Here is a 17,466-nt window from a genome sequence, read left to right as displayed (position 1 = left end):
AATATGTTGCATCTAGGAAATAGGAATAGGATAATACAATAAAATAGGTGGGGGGAAAGAACACATGGAAATTAAATATTATAGCAGACTTGAAAAATTTAATAGATTGGAAAATACAGGTGATAAAATCTCTGTAAGAATAGAGCAAGGAGGCAAATAGATGGACAATTTAAGAAAATCAGTGAACCATCCAGAGGTCCATCATTGAAATAACAGGAGTTCTGGAAAGAGAGGGGTGCAAAAGTGTTGTGTCTGGGGACCCCATTGAACTATGCTTCTCAGTTCTGTATACTTGCATCCCACATAGTCTGTGGGCTAGAACATGTGACTTGTTTTGTTCAGTGGGACAGTAACAAGTGTGACGCAAGCAAAAACTTGATAACTACTTTCACACTGAAGTTTGTCTTTCTGGATCACTCCCTCTTGAAAGTGCCAGAGATAAGGGCCTCTCTGTAGGCTACCAATCAGACCTTCTGGCTCTTATATCTCTCTGTAAGGACCCAATACAATATAGCAGGAACCAGTTCATTCTTCTCTTTTCACCGGAGTTGGAATGCTTGAATCATTGCATCGGGAGCAGCATTCCTCCCAACTAAGACATTCCCCCAGGTTACTGCTGGTGAAATACTTAGCAATTAGGGCACCATCTTGTGACAGAGGTCTATCTGGCCCCCTGAATATCACTCAGAATGGCATTCGCTTTGCCTTCTGGGAAATCAAGCCTCAGTTGGGTTTAGTTGGTCTTCTGAGAAGCAGATGTCAAGACAGCATTAGATGTGCAGGACATTTATTGATGGGCAACAACAGTAGAGTGAAAAGCGGGGGAAGCCAGAGAAGGCAGATGAGCCTTTAGGACATGATGGCTGTCTGACGCATGAGCGTGGGAAGGAGGGGGCATGGGATGAGAAGAGTCTCAGATGGCAGTATAGGTCTAAGAACCATCCAACCAGGCCCATGAGGAGTTCTGAGCCATCATTCTGAGCCATCGTTGGAGGAGTCCATGGCTTGCAGGAACAGGTCTGCTTAGTACCCCTGGCTTGTTTCAGTTATAAGGGAGTAGCCATTGAGAAGCATGGCCTCAGGGCCATTGCAGTGGAGGGTGACGAGGGTAGCAACTGGCGCAATCCGTCAATTATGCTTCTCATGGCAGGAGAACTGAGTGACACATTTTCACCGCTACCAAAAAAACCAGCAAGTTATGCCATTTAGAAGAAAGGAATGAAAATTATTTCCAACCAGAATGTATTTACCTCTACTATCAGTCATTCATGAGGGTAGAATAATGAGATTTCAAGACATCCAAAGTCTCAGAAAATACATCTTGAATGCCTTACAGAGAAGTTATTGGAGGAAGAACTCCATGTAGCATGATATAGATCAGACAGAAGAAGACATGGAATGTTCAGAGCGGTACATATAACTTGGGAGCATAATGATGAATTGAAAAATCTGCTGTGCAGCAGACCTAAGAGCAACCAGTCTGGAAGAGGGGAAGATTCCAGAAGTGTCTCCAAGAAAAATATTGGAGGCCAATGTGACCTTGCAGAAGTTTGTGCTATTGGGAAGTGTGAGAAGAATTAGCCATAGGTGCAAAGAAAACCAAGGAAGTGAAAAAGCAATGCAATAATTAACAAAATCAAGGAAAACAAAAATAAGAATGGAAACTTAGTCTTAATTACCACATTAGATGCCCAGCTGTGAGTCATAGTCATGTTGGCAGAGTAACGTCAGCATTGAATATTATTCAACCAGATCCTGCTATATAACGAAATTGCCTGTGTGAGACAGCTAAATCCTCATCCACCCTATCAGAAAGTCAACGGATCTAAAGTAGGGAAGTGTGGAAATGTGCTGTGTGCTCAGTCGTGTCCAACTTTTTGAAACCCCATGGACTGTAGCCCTCCAGGCTCTGCCCATGGAATTCTCCAGGCAAGAATACTGGAGTGGGTTGCCATTCCCTCCTCCAGGGCATCTTCCCGACTCAGGGATCGAAGCCGTGTCTCTTGCATCTCTTGCGTTGGCAGGTGGGTTCTTTACCACTGAGCCACCTGGGAAGCCCCTTGGAAATGTGTAGATATCAAAAGAAAATGTCATAAAAGTCATAGATGGCTACCTCTGGGGAGGTAACTGGGGACAATGGGGGTGGGAAGTAGGGCAGGAAACTGTGATTATTATTTTAAGCTCCCTAAAAATTAAAAAAAGAAATAATTTTTACCATCACTTAATTTTGTTGTTATAGCACATATTTGCAGCATTTCAGCCTGGAGAATTATTTTTGAATCAAGCTTTGAGGTATTTCCCAATTTTCAGATTAATGCTGTCTGAGTTTTTCATCCTTTCGATAAAATAATAAAAATGTTGAAAAGAAACAGGGCCATGAGCAAACTCCATAGGATATTGTTAGTCACCTTCTCCCAGCTGGACTGTCTCCCACTAATCATGTTTCAAACATCTATCAGTGTTTGACACCTAACAACAAATTAGTAAATTTTTGTTTAATCAATAAACTCTTAAAATATGGCCCTTCAAGCACGATTCATATATCTACAGTAGTATCCTTATATCTGTCCGACTTTTCTTCTTCTTGACCCCAAGAATATTCCAAGAAGATCTGACAGTTGTCAAAACTATTACATTGAGAGTCTATTGTGTTTTCAGACAAGCTATAAAACTGTAAAAAAAATTAATTGGGTGCTGGTTTGGCATTTATTTTATGAATCCATGTTTCTTCCTCATTTTCCTCTCTTCCTGTACTGATGTGCTTTTATTAAGCTGTTATGTAATTTTGCTCATGGGTCTGTTGTTTCTGAAATGCATATTTTATTCCCTGTTAAAAATTAAGAACATTTTCAATCTTCAGGCACCTTATGCTTAGTGATCCCTCAAAGTTTCATAATTTCATAATTATAACTGCAAATCCTTTTGGTAGGTCCTTTTTGGAGATGATGAATTTGGAAAGGCATCTAATCTCCTGGAGTGCTTTCCTCGTGCTGTGATTAGGAATCCAAGTCTAGAATGTAGTCTGAGGATAGATACGATAGAAGGCCAAGATGCAACAGAGTCAAACATGCTGGTGACAGTAGTTAAAAGGATTCTCCAGGATAGATAAAGACAATCTAAGAAAGATCTGGAAGATTAGAGCAGGCCTGGTGGTCTTCAGGAGACACAACACAGGCATTGGATTAAGGAAGTTAGATAATTGAAACGATCAGTCAACCTCCCAACGCAGTGCTGCCGTTGAAATCAACTTTATTATGTTGAGGGTAATAAACTGATTTTTAGAAATAGATGTCTTTTGTACAAATAAGCTCAACCACTCGAATATCATTAAGCGTTTGTGCCTGTTGTACAAGTCATGTACTGTATACGCAGTTTGTAATCCTAGATTTTATTTCACATAGATTCAGTTCTGCTGAGCAAGCTCAGAGTAACATGGGGGTTGATATCTTGATGAATTCATGCCTGGCTGGGCGCCCTGCTGAGAAGTGTAATGCCTAACAGGGCAAAGAGGTTGTTTCACTCGAGTGAAGTGGGCTGATGTGGGGGAAGCTGTGGCCCTTGGGGTGCATGTACCCCAAGTAAACCTCTGTCAGGAGGGAGAAGGGATGGCTCTGCCAGATTCTCTGATTGTAAAAGAAGCTAGAAACTTTGAATTTTGAGTGAAATTTCTTGATTTTTGAAGGTCATCTCAAAAAAATAAAAGTAAGCACGACATGGGTTTCCCAGGTGACACAGTGGTAAAGAATCTGCCTGCCAACGCAGGAGATGCAAGTGACGGGTTCAATCTCTGGGTCAGGAAGATATTCTGGAGCAGGAAATGGCAACCCACTCTAGTATGCTTGCCTGGAAAATCCCATGGATAGAGGAACCTGGTGGGCTACAGTCCATGGGGTCGAGCAGCTGAGCGCATACACAAGCCCTAAGGAAGTGACTGACTTCCTGGTAAATCAACGTAGGGTATAGCTTGTTCCCTATAAGGTGTTCCCATGCCTGTCATTTTGACCAGTTTTTAAGTATTTTTCTCTTAAATATGAATGGATGGCAAATCATCAAAAGATATTTAAGGAAAGTGCTCAACATGAAACAGTGAGAATAAAATACACAGAAAAACAAACCAGGAAAAAACACATTATGTAGGAAATTGAATACATGCAAACTGAAAAAGGAAGAATCAGAGAATATTAAAACATTCTTGAACATCAACAAGGTGATTGTTGATATAAAATGTTTAGTAAAAAGATTGAAAGAGAGGAAAAGAAATGCCTCCAAAGTAGTACAAAACGACCAAGAACTGGAAGCATTAAAGAACGGGGAAGAGATTTAAAATATGAAACACACAAGTCCGACGTCAAACTAACAGGAGTTCCAGAAAGAAAACAAGGCAATGGAGAGCAGGAAATTAAGAACTAATAAGGAAAATCCTCCAGAACTGAAGAACACAAGCCTTTAGCTTCAAAGATCTTTCTGAATTCCTAGCACAGTGGATGCACGGTTCTATATAGGGGTTTAGAAAGCTGCCTTCTGTGTAATCTTTCCCAAGAAGCTAAGGCATGTATCAACAAAATTACAGAGTAAATGGGGAGAAGTCGGATCTAGAAAACTATGACTATCATCAGTAAGAAATAAAGAAAAATCCTAGGATGAGAGCAGTTCTAGACAGCATCTAGTCCAGGTGGAACCAAAAGGATTCAAGAGAAGGAAGAACTCTAAGTGAAAAAGCAGAATCAGTAGAATAGAGGATATGGTAGTGAATATGATGGAGAATCACAAAAACATTAAAACACATAGGAAATATTACACAAATTTAATAATGAGGTGATTATTTATTCAAGGGAAAACAAGAAGCTGTACAAGAGAAAGGAAATGTTATAGACTCCTATCTGGCTCTGCAGTGAACAATATTTATATGAGATCCTGGGTATGGTTATTGATTAATGATTTGAATAAGAGCAAACATTTGGGAGAATTAGGGAAGAAAATTGAGAGGTGTGAAAGTTGGCTTTTTATTATTATGAAGAATTATTAAATGTTGGAAGAAGCATATTATTTAGAAATATGGTAGTACTTACTAAAAGAAACAGCAAAAAGTTAAATGTAGTTGTCTGCAGGGAGCAGAAGTGGGAGTTTGAGATGGGGTAGGAAAGATGTTTACTGTTTTTCATAAGCCTCTGATTTTTAAACTACATGAATGGATTTATTTAATTAAAATAATTTTGAAAAAACCTGTACCACTGAATAATGCTTTAAAGTTTCTGAAATGCTTTTGTGTTTTTTGGGGGGTGGGGCAGGTAGGTAAATGAGTTGAGAGGCTCAGAGTTTAGGGATTTAAACTACCAAGGGATTGAACTGGAATCAGAACCCAGGTTTTCTGAATTCCTGTTTCCAGTGCTCACTGCCTTACTCCAAGACTGAGTTCCCTCCTTGTCCTCACATTCAGTGCTCAGAATGGAGGAGTCACCAAAGTCTTCATTTATTTGTTTGTTTATTTTTTGGCTTGCTGGGCATCATGTGGGATCTTAAATCTCCGACTGGGGATCGAACCTGTGCCCCCTTCAGTGGAAACATGGAGTCTTAACCATGGGACCACCCGGGAAGTTCTGAGTCATCAATGTCTTTAACCTTCATTAACATCTGGAGACTCATCACTGCTAATTAAAACAAAACAACACTACTAACCCATAGACAACTATTCTCCTTACTATTGCTGTGTAATATGCCCAAACTTATTGGCTTTAAGAAAACATTTAATTTTGTGGGTCAGAATTAGGGAAAGGCACATCTGGGCAGTTTTTCAGTGGGCTGCAAGTCATTTAGGGTTTGACCAGGCTGGGCGTCCAAAATGACCAGACGTCGCAGAGCCTCACCAACACGGTGGTCTCAAGTTAGTTTAGACTTACTGTGCGGAAGCTGGCTTCCCCCAGCAAGCATCCCAAGAGAACTAGGAGGATGTGGTGCTGACTTTTGATTAGCCTCGATGTCATGCAGTGTCAGCTTCTGGCAGAGAAGTCACAGCACCCCCCTCCCCCTACTCCCCCCCACCCTGTGAGGAGTGCCAAGGTCACAATGTTGAGAGCCTTGGGGGATGTGCTATCTTCAGAAAAAACGTTTTGGCATAGCATCTCAGGCTTTCTAGCTCACTGTGATCTGCTGGGAATGCCTTTTTTCCATCTCCCCAGGACCTACACATCTTTCAATATATGGTTTATAAACTTCCTCCTCCACAGAGACTTCTATGATGTCCCTCAACAAGAAGCACTTTTTCTTTTCTCTGAATCCCTGTTGTATTTTTAATTTTTTTTTGATGTAGACCATTTTTAAAATCTCCATTGAATTTGTTACAATATTGTTTCTGTCTTATGTTTTGGTTTTTTTGGCCATGGGGCACATGGAATCTTAGCTCCCTAACCAGGAATTGAACCCACACCTCCTGCACTGAACCACCAGGGAAGTCCTTCCTTAATTTTTTTTTTTTTTTAAAGATCCTTCTTATGACACTTTCATTCTGGTGTCGTCATCATCACCTTGTATACCGGTGCTGCAATCTCTGCATATTCCCTGCATAATAACTTGCCTGTTGTGTAAATATTTGCTTAGTGAGATAATGATTCCATGATAATTCAAATAATAGTCACGAAAAAGTGCATTTCAATTCAGAGCTCTTTTTTTTTTTCTTCACCATTCTCATTTCTGAAAACGGAAAGAAACCAAGCAGTCTCTGAGGAGGAGTTACAGCAGGAACCGTACGTGGCTGTTTCCTGGTATTTATTGCTACTCTGTGAGAAATAAAGAAGATGGGGGAATGAAAACCATGTCATTTACAATTTGATTAAAAAGGTTTTCTTCTTTTTTTTTTTTTTCTTTTCCTTTCATGTTTAAGCCCTGTGGTTTTGAATTTTCCCTTTCGTCATAGAGGAAGACAGATCAAGCAGTTAGGATTCCAGTTCCCTGTGCTGGACGCATCCTCACTTCACAGCTGTTTAACATATCCGGCCTCAGCTCAGTCCCTGTCCCCTCACCCACTGCTTTCCAGCTGCAAGAAGGACTTGCTCTTGTGCCTTGGGGCCCTTTTATCTGGTTTTTCTCTCTGCCTGGAATGTTCTTCCTCCCCACCCCACCTCCAGATCCATAGCTCCCTCACCTCCTGTAAGCCTGTGCTCAGAAGCCACTTTCTCAAATGAACCACATCCTGAACACCCCATTTAAAATGCTTCTCCCAGCACCCCAGACTTAACAGGGACCCCTTCCTGGCTCAAGAAGCGCTTCCTGGGAACCTGGAGGAGAGAGGAATTCATGAACTTCGTAGGTATGGCAGATAAAATGCGTGAACACGAATTTTTTGGGTTTGGTTTTTAGCTTCAGAATAGAAGACCCTAGAAGAGCAATTAAAAAACAAAAACAAACGCACGACCTCTGGCATCATAGTGGCTATTAAAGAGGCAGCCTGCGATTCCTTATGCAGCCCCCCCACGGAAGCTCATTCTTTGCATTTAGTAGTTGAGCAACCCTGCAGGGGCAAGAGGCTTATGTGTGTTAATTAACACCCTTGATGAACACTGGTAAATGAATCTGACCAAAGCCCAAGTGGACCTGCTTTTTTTGTGTGTGATAAAGAATAATCTTTGGGGATTATTTATGATCACATAGGGAGACTGCAAGGAACATTTTCCCTAGACTTGGAAATGGGGCAGAGGGATGACTGGTGTCCTCCTGAGCACCTGCCCAGGTTAATCCCGTTCTCTGATTCTCTGCGGGTAAAGAAGAGAGTGCACCTTTGTTAGGTTTGCAGTTTACTGTGCATCAGGGTATTTTAAGTTCTATAAGGGTAGATGTTAATGGAAAAGATTCTTGCCTAATAGGCAATCCATATATGGATTTTGTCTTATTAAGATGGAAAATGAAAAGATTAAAATGACGGCATAGTCAATGAAAGGGAAAGGAAGACTCTTGTGAGTGTCACCAAAAACAATCGCATCTCCTCTCCTTGGCACCAGGCCTCCCTTGTTTTCATACCATTTATCACCTATTTAAAAAAATTATTTACTTGTTTTGGGCTATGCTGGGTCTTCATTGCTGCACGCAGGCTTTCTGTAGTTGCTGCAAGCAGGTGATACCCTTTATTGTGTGCGCTAGCCTCTCATTGCGCCGGCCTCTTTGGTTGTGGGCACCGGCTCTAGAGCGTGGGCTCAGTAGTTGTGGCGCACAGCCCAGCTGCTCCATGGCACTGGGATCTTCCTGGACTAGGGATTGAACCCGCATCCCTTAATAGGCAGGTGGACCCCACAACCACCGAACCATCAGGGAACTCCCCACTTATCACCCTTTAATATTCTTTTTTAGTTCACGTTTGTTATGTTTGTTGTTTGCTGTCCTTCCTCCTCCTGAGATGGAAGTCCATGGGGGCAGATGTTTTTCTCTGACTTGTTCACTGTTGGATCCCTAAGAACTGGGCCAAGCCTATAGCTGTTGTTTAGTCACCAAGTCGTATCCGACTCTTTCCTGGTGTCCAACTCATGGACTGTAGCCTGCTAGGCTCCTCTGTCCTTGGGATTTCCCAGGCAAGAATATTGGAGTGGGTTGCCAAATAGTAGATGCTTCATGAATACTTGCAGAAGGAAAATATTCCTTAATGTAGATCAGTGACTTTCAAACTCTTTTGACCTTGGCCCCAACAGTAAGAAAGGCATTTCACATGTTGACACATGCACAACAGAGAGGTTTCACAAAGCACTACTTAGCCTTATGACATGTGGTGTGCTTTTCTTTTCTTTTTTTAAATATTTGTTTATTTTGGCTTCGCTGATCTTAGTTGTAGCACGTGGAATTTTCTATCTTTGTTGAGGCCTGTGGGATCTTTCATTGCCGCATCTAGGATCTTTAACAGCGGCATTCGAACTCTTGGTTGTGGCACTTGGGATCTAGCGATCCAACCCAGGTCCCCTGCATTGGGAGTTCAGAGTCTTAGCCACTGGACCACCAGGGAAGTCCCCTCATGTTTTCAAATCAGTTCTATTTTATTTCCATTTTGAAAATTGTTGTGGCTACACAGAACTTGATTTCACAACTGGAATCTGTGGTATGAAAAACTTTGACTTAAAACCGTGTAGAAACTGCTGCCACGTAAGGCAGATGGGAAAAAAGGGGAAAGGGGGCAGGCAGATTACTTTCATTATTGGCTAAATATTTCCTATTTCTGTAATCTTATCCTGTCTCACAGTATAGAAGCCTTCATGACACATCCACATGTCACTTTTTCTTCAGGTGAAAAATGTTCTCTCCTGCAATAAAAATGAGTTATTTCCAAAGCAAAGAGCTAGAAATGAGCCTGGGAGCTGAGAAATGATCTTAAAGTCTCAGAGAGAGTCAGTTGGTTGGCATCTGCTGTTGATAAGTCAAAGCAGAAGAATTAGAGGAGCAGACAGAGGTAAATATTTAGAAAGTAAAGGTGACTGTTATGGAAAAAAACCCACTTTTCTCAATGTTGTTGAAATCAGAGAGTAGCTGTTTCATGAGGGTATTATAGGATTACTTTGGTGATTAGAGTGATAGATGTTTATTGACAGAGCCTGGTTGACTGATGGAACTTCTGATGCTTTTGCTGATCTTGTGAATATATCCCTTATCTGAGGCCTTGATCTTCTTGTTGCTTTTTCTCATCTAGCCTAAGGTCTCCCCTACCTGTTCCTTTCTCAGCTCTCATTTTGTTGCTGTTAGAAAAAACAGATGCAAACACCAGGAACTGGAACTCCTCTGTGTCTCTGATAATGCTGTGATTAATGGACCAGACAGATTCTGGTCATAAGCCGGATATTTTGTTAACAGCCTAGCATCAGTGATTTAGAAGGATTTTGGTAGCAGCGTGATTTAGTGTTAAATAGAATGATTTAACTGATGTTGATTGGTTCTGTACAGATAAATTAATGAGGCAAGAAACCTAATCTCTGATTTATTAACATATTTTCCCAGAGTGAGTTATGAAATAATTTTTAACTTCATTTGAAGTAAAACAAATGAATAAGGCCTTTTCTGTAACCTACTTTGGAAAAATCCAGACAAAATGATCATAAGTAACAAAACTCCAAAACTACATCATGGTTTTAAAAAATCTACCTTGATCTCTATCTTGTCTAGATGTAAAAGCATGCCTTTGAGTGGGTTCTAATAGAATCTCGTTTGGTTACATGTATATTAAGGACTTCTATATTTGCAAATGACTAAGCCCAACTAAAACTAGGTTAAAGAGGAAAAGGAACTTTATTAGAAAGATGCTGGAACGAGTCACAGAACTGAGCTCCAAAGACTTTGGAGATCGATCTTGAAAAGCACCATTACCATCAAAGAAGTAATAACTGGGGAAAACAGCAGTAAGAGTGGCGGTGGTGATGGTGGTTTAGTTGCTAAGTTGTATCCAACTCTTGCTTTCTTGTGGACTGTAGCTGCCAGGCTCCTCTGTCCATGGAATTTCCCAGGTAAGAATACTGGCGTGGGTTACCATTTCCTTCTCTGGGGAATCTTCCTGACTCAGGGATTGAACTCATGTCTCCTGCATTGGCAGGCGATGCATTACCACTGAGCCACCAGGGAAGCCCAGCAGTAAGAGTGATCAGGATTAATGAGGGACTGCTTCTTGGAAGAGGCAAGTCTAAACAGAAGGCAGAGAGGGATATAGATAATAGAGGAAAAAGTAGAATGTTGTTTCAGGATTGACAGATTGTCATCCAAGTTAGGTACAGGCCTGGATGAAGGGTGATGAGAAATTGACCTGAGAAAGTAACCAAAGAACCGAGTTGGGGAGTGATGAGGTACCTGTTGATAGGAAAGTGTTAATTTGTGGGACTGTATGGTTTGGTGATTGAGCTAGAAATTTTACTTGTTTAAGTGCCTAAGAGGGCTTCTCAAGTGGCTCAGATGGTAAAGACTCTGTCTGCAATGTGGGAGACCCAGGTTTGATCCCTGGGTCAGGGAGATCCCTGGGAGAAGGGAATGGCCTAAGAAGTACAAAATGAAGTCAGGCAAGCTCAGATGCTTCCTATATCCATGATTTGTGTGACAAGGTGTCAGGGAGGGTGACACCCTGAGGTGCTGGGCACAGGTTACGGCCTGGGTGATAGAAGCAGGTTCCAGGAAACTTTTGACAAACTGCACACAGAACTACTGGTTATTTGGGGGGATAAAAGCTATAGATGGCTATTTTCCAGAAATTATTTATATGCACTATTAAATGGTTATTTTGGGGGGAGGCGCCTTGAAATTCTATCTTAATGAACTTCAGTTTATAATCCATGAGGCTGTGCTGATAGAAGTAAGAGTAATACTTTGGTCTACAATCAGGAATATTAGGCTAGATGGTGTGCTTGTGTAACAGTGCAGGGTAGCTATGACTTTGAAGAAAAAGTCCTTAGATATGTAATTGTGATACTGTTCTTAGTGGTAAGAGGATGCCAAATGGGGGAAAAAAGTCTCCAGGGCTCCCTGAAATCTGTCTGCTCCTTTGACCTTTCTCGGAAGAGTGCACCTTTATTTTAGAACCAAAACAACATCTTGAGGGCTCTTCCTGGGTAGGTAGTGGGCACAAACTAGCCATCAGAATGATTTACTTTGGCCACCTGATGCGAAGAACTGACTCATTTGAAAAGACCCTGATGCTGGGAAAGATTGAACCAGGAGAAGGGGACGACAGAGAATGGTTGGATGGCATCACCGACTCAATGGACATGAGTTTGAGTAAACTCTGGGAGTTGGTGATGGACAGGGAGGCCTGGCCTGCTGCAGTCCATGGGGTCGCAAAGAGTCAGACACGACTGAGCAACTGAACTCTACTGAACTGAAAGATTTTCTCTTTATGGCCTGTATTTCAGTTATTTCATCATTGGTCTCAGTCCATTTAATTAAGATTATTTGTAGGATTAAATTAATCCTTTAAGAATTATTCCATTTCAATGTTTTAAAAATTTAAAGAATGATTTTAAAAAGTGACCCATTAAGTGTTACCTCTGAGGTACATTTGAGTGATTAATACCATCCATGTTTTCTCCAACTTCAGACTTATTTACCCAGCTGCCAACCAGGCATCTTCACTGAGATGAACCCATGACCTAAACAGAACTTAACATTTGTTAAGTGGAACATAGGGTGCCTAAGCTGAGCCTTGGTTTAATAATAGATCAAAAGAGAAATTGAAATAGAGAAGTCTGTCACTGACAGGTCCTGGAGGAAGTACGTGGACTCCTTGAGGGACCACACAGGATGACAGAGAAAGATAGAGAGAGACAGGACCCAGGACACATGCCTTTAAGAGGGTCCATGTGTGAGTGCTTTGGGGTTCCTGGGCCAGACGGGTCAATTCAAACCAAAAGCGGGCTTTTGGTAAGCATCAGGGGAGTCTCACCTAAGGGGTGCATATGGCATGTAGATGGTGGGAGGCAGGGGAGAACTGTTGATCACAAGGGCTGGTGGCGAAGTCATATTGGGAACTCACAGTAATTTGTGATTGTGGGCTGTTATCCAGGGCATGTGCTACCTTGATGGGGCTAGTGCACACAAGGTTCCTGCAGGACACAAGGTTCAACAAAAGGGACGCCAAGGCAGAACACCATGAGGTGGCTTAGTTAAACTCTTGACACGTATTTTACCAGCAATCTGGTTGGGTCCCTTAGCCCAGTCAATCAACACATAAAACTAATCATCACACTTTCCAATGCTACAAATTTATACTACATTTTTCTAAAATAATTGACCACTAAAAAAACACTTTGAATTGTTTCATATAATTTTATCCTTGCCACGTTCCTGTAGGAGAACAGATGCTATTCCCATTTGTACAAAGAAGCATGAGACAGGGCACTCAGGGCTGGGGCGCTGGGACAACCCTGAGGGATGGGATGGGGAGGGAGGTGAGAAGGGTTCAGGATGGGGGACATATGTACACCCATGGCTGATTCATGTCAATGTATAGCAAAAACCACTACAATATTGTAAAGTAATTAGCCTCCAATTAAAATAAATAAATAAATAAATAAAAAAGAAATACCTGAGGCTCACACTGGTAATGGGAAGAGGATTTGGGAGCCCAACTTAAGAGTCTTCTAATGCAGACTCCAGGTCATATCATGTCACTGCCATGGGCCGAATTCCTTAGCAGGTGGAATTTCCTTTGCCTGCTGTGTTTTTCTTTTTGTTCTGTTGATCCTTTAGGGAGAGAAGGAATAAGCATTCATGGAGACCCTACCGTATGGAAACTGTTAGGTGTTTTACATAAAGTATTTCATTTAATCCTCATTATAGCCTATTAGTGGAGAAGGCAATGGCACCCCACTCCAGTACTTTTGCCTGGAAAATCCTATGGACAGAGGAGCCTGGTGGGCTGCAGTCCACGGGGTCGCTAAGAGTCGGATACAACTTCACTTTCACTTTCACTTTTCACTTTCATGCATTGGAGAAGGAAATGGCAACCCACTCCAGTGTTCTTACCTGGAGAATCCCAGGGATGGGAGAGCCTGTTGCGCTGCCGTCTAAGGGGTTGCACAGAGTCGGACATGACTGAAGTGACTTAGTAGTAGTAGTAGTATAGCCTATTAGTGGAGAAGGAAATGGCAACCCACTCCAGTATTCTTGCCTAGAGAATCCTGTGAACAGAGGAGCCTGGTGGGCTGCTGTCCATTGGGTGGCACAGAGTTGGACATAACTGAAGCGACTTAGCATGCATGCATAGCCTGTGAGAGACACACGAAAGTTAGTCTTACCTACTCAAGTTAAGGTATATGGTCAAAAGCACACACAGAAAGTGGTGGCACAGGAATTTTATCTGCCATCAAATACCGCATATGCACTTTTCTATAGCCAAGGTCATTTGTTTCCTTGCTAAACCTCCTCTGAGCCATGTCAAAGCACTCAAGCTTAGAAGAGTGCTGTGTGAGTGTAGATGTTCTACTGTATGGCTCTGACTCGGCTACCTGCTATACGGACCCAGATTGGGAATTCTTGGCTACTCACACTTCTCCCTGGCCTTCTGACTTTCCCCATCACAGCATTTGTTCTGTGGAGGTATGTCTGTTAGGTTTAGGTCATGACTCTCTGTAGGCTTCAAACCAGCCAAATTAGGAAATTCCTCTAGTCTAACATTCTGCCTACTGTAGCCTGAATTTCTCCCTTTCTGTTCTGTTTAACTCTTCACTGATGAGATTTCTTGTCAGCTGGGAAGGGTAAGATAGGTTGATAGAGGTGAGGAAGACAGAGAAGGGTGGGGCACCTCACAAATCCAGCTAGTTCCTTGAATCACATGGGCAAAGGCCATTATTCTTCTGATCAATATTTTATTCTCTTTTTTCTTCTTAGCATATAGATAGCTACCTCAGGTCATAAATAAAATATATTTCATGAAATGAAGAATAGCAGGTATTTACTAAGAAAATAAAAATGAAAGAATGCATTATTTGATTCCATTGAAATGTTTGGCTGAACCCGTAAAAATGAGGATGAGGCCATTCTTGGACACTTGCATTGAAATGAACAAAGAGAAAAATATTAAGGGCAAGGAAGAGGATATTTGGCATATGAGTGCAAGAGCTTCTTCAGGACCAGGGAGTGGAATGAAAATTGGCAAGATCATTGGGAGAATATGAATCAAACAGAATTAGGATGGAGTTTCCTAAGAGAATATGTTAGGAGAGCAAAAGGCTGATAAATAGCTCTTGTATTTAGATACAAACAGGGGGAGTAAATCAGGAATTCAAAAGTAAGAGAAACTTAAGGAAGAAAAAAACCACTATTCTTTGTAAATATAAGGGAAACAAATGAAAATAAGATATCAGAAGTCAGCAAGGTCTTATGGGAGTCTACAGCTGATCTTATGGAGGCCAAGCCCATTTCATTGCTATAGGAAACTCCCAGCTGAGTGCTGACTGTGGACATCTGATTTCCTTGAAGCTGCATTTAAGTGTTTTTTGCTTTTGGCTTGTGTCTTGCACTCTGCAAGGGTTGGCAATAAGTCAGCAGTGTCCCAGAGTTCTGGAGAGTGGGCCAAGGTTAGATATTGGAGTTGGTTCTTTAATTTAGTGCACTGATTCTTCTTAAAGAGAAGAACAAAGATTGTGAGAACACGTGTTAGAATTTTGTTATGAGAGATGAATACAAAATATTAAATTGACTCCAACAACTTGTGTCAACTTGAAAACTCCCTGTCTCTTAGGATAAAAGAAAATATAATCCTATTTAGAAATTCCTGGTGTAATCACACATGTGGAATTGGTTCTTTTCATGAAACCTATTAATTAAAAAAGTACATAATCCAAAGTCAGTTAAGTAGTAAGATATTACAAGTTCTTATTCCATTAACTTTTCAAAGTATGAATAATAATAATACATTCAACACTAGAAATTCATATTTTTCCATGGGCTGCTAAAAAACAATGGCAATGATTCCAGTTATGGTAGCAGCTCACTGTGACCTGACTTACCTCTGGAATTATTTATTGGTTTCAGGTGACTTTTACATTGAGGGATTAGTCATTAGTTAGACTTGATGAGAAACTAGAACTGGAGTTTCAAATATGTGTTGTTTTTCTGCTCACAATCAGAGATAAATTCACCATGGTTTTTCTCTTTATAGGCTCATGCCAAAATCTGGCATCTCTACGATACTTCCTTCCGCCCCACTCAGGGAGGCCAGGTGTCCATTGCCCTAAGCTCCCACTGGATCAGTCCTCGAAGAATGACTGAACACAGCATCCAAGAATGTCAAAAATCTCTTGACTTTGTCCTGGGCTGGTTTGCCAAACCCATATTTATTGATGGAGACTATCCTGAGAGCATGAAGAATAACCTTTCATCTCTTCTGCCTGATTTTACTGAATCTGAGAAGAAGTTCATCAAGGGAACAGCCGACTTTTTTGCTCTTTCCTTTGGCCCAACCTTGAGTTTTCAACTGTTGGACCCTCAGATGAAATTCCGCCAACTGGAATCTCCCAGCCTGAGGCAACTCCTTTCCTGGATTGACCTTGAGTATAACCACCCTCAAATCTTTATTGTGGAGAATGGCTGGTTTGTTTCCGGGACCACCAAGAGAGATGATGCCAAATACATGTATTACCTCAAAAAATTCATAATGGAGACCTTAAAAGGTAGGGTTGAAGATGAAATCCTAATTTCCTGTCAAAATCCACTGGGAAAACAATCCTTAAGATGATCTTAATAAACTGTGTGAATTTATAGTTTTTAATCAGAATGTAGAAATTCATTTTGGCAACAGTAGGAATGCATTTATATAGCACCTTTCTCATCTGGGGGCTTGAGGAACTTAATTTTTTAAGTGCGTTTCATAAATGAGAAATGTTATAATGTTTATGTAACTATAAAGGTTATAATGTTTAAAATTACTTGCCTTTCAGAGTTACTACTCCAGATTTTTACATTATATTAAAGATTAAGTAAATCCCAAGATATTTAGATCCTTGTATACATTTTTCCAGCTTAGATTGCTTGTACTGAATAAAACACTTCGTATTTGTTTTTTTTAAAAAAAAGGGATATCAATATTTTCTGGCAAAGAGTAAGTAGTCCGTATCTTTAAAGACTTCATTCATTTACACCATCAAGCACAGAGGTAGGTACTTAGGATAGAAAAGTAGAACAAGACACCTTGGCCCAAAGAGCACCCATTAGAAACAAGGGAAATCCAAATAAAAACTTTTTGAAGATAAGCTTATTTGTGAGGACATTTATTTGCAGAGTTCTCTAGGTTCTACTAGCTTCCCAGGTGGCACAGTGGTAAAGAATCTGTCTTCCAATGCAGGAGATATGTGTTTGATCCCTGGGTTGGGAAGATCACCTGGAGTAGGAAATAGCAACCCATGCTAGTATTCTTGCCTGGGAAATCCCATGGACAGAGGAGCCTGGCGGACTACAGTCCATGTGGGTTGCAAAGAGTTGAACATGAGTGAGCATGCATGAACTAGGTTCTATCAGAGCCTTTCATCAGTGAGAAAGGTCATCAGTTTACCAAACATTAAACATTATACTTAATTTATGTCCTGAAATAGTAAAATCCCCAAATGCTCTTGAATCATGTGGCGAGTGCCCATCACAGGGTCACGATGCTCTTGTCCTCTTTCCTTTGCAGCCATCAGGTTGGACGGGGTGGATGTCATTGGGTACACGGCCTGGTCACTCATGGATGGCTTCGAGTGGCACCGGGGCTACAGCATCAGACGTGGACTCTTCTACGTTGACTTTCTAAGCCAGGACAAGAAGCTGTTGCCGAAGTCTTCAGCCTTGTTCTACCAAAAGCTGATAGAGAACAATGGCTTCCCTCCTTTACCTGAAAACCAACCCCTAGAAGGGACATTTCCCTGTGACTTTGCTTGGGGAGTTGTTGACAACTGCATTCAAGTAAGTCAGCTGACAAAACCAATCCGCAGTCTCACCAAGCCCTATCTCTAGTAAGTAGTGCTTCCTTATTAGGTTGTCATGGCA

The 17,466-nt window shown here is 41.3% G+C and overlaps 1 protein-coding gene across 6 annotated transcripts in view; it reads left to right on the top strand.

Annotated features, from left to right (window-relative positions):
• The window catches only part of KL (klotho), a 55,491-nt gene that overhangs the window by 13,947 nt on the left and 24,078 nt on the right, over nt 1-17,466 (top strand). For 4 of the 6 annotated variants that reach the window (XM_086329409.1, XM_086329410.1, XM_086329408.1 and 1 more), the window contains exons 2-3: nt 15,605-16,115; nt 17,114-17,382. In XM_086329409.1, coding sequence (XP_086185535.1) covers nt 15,605-16,115; nt 17,114-17,382 — 780 coding nt within the window. Of the gene's footprint in view, nt 1-15,604; nt 16,116-17,113; nt 17,433-17,466 lie in introns of all 6 variants that reach the window. The other 2 variants (XM_086329412.1, XM_086329411.1) reach the window with 1 other exon arrangement.

This window comes from Bos grunniens, chromosome 12 (genome assembly GCF_055505025.1).
Source record: "Bos grunniens cultivar Pamir isolate PY7600 chromosome 12, Bosgru_T2T1.0, whole genome shotgun sequence".
NCBI classification, from domain to species: domain Eukaryota; kingdom Metazoa; phylum Chordata; class Mammalia; order Artiodactyla; family Bovidae; genus Bos; species Bos grunniens.
Note: the sequence above shows the minus strand (reverse complement) of the source record. Positions and strands in the feature narration are given on the sequence as shown.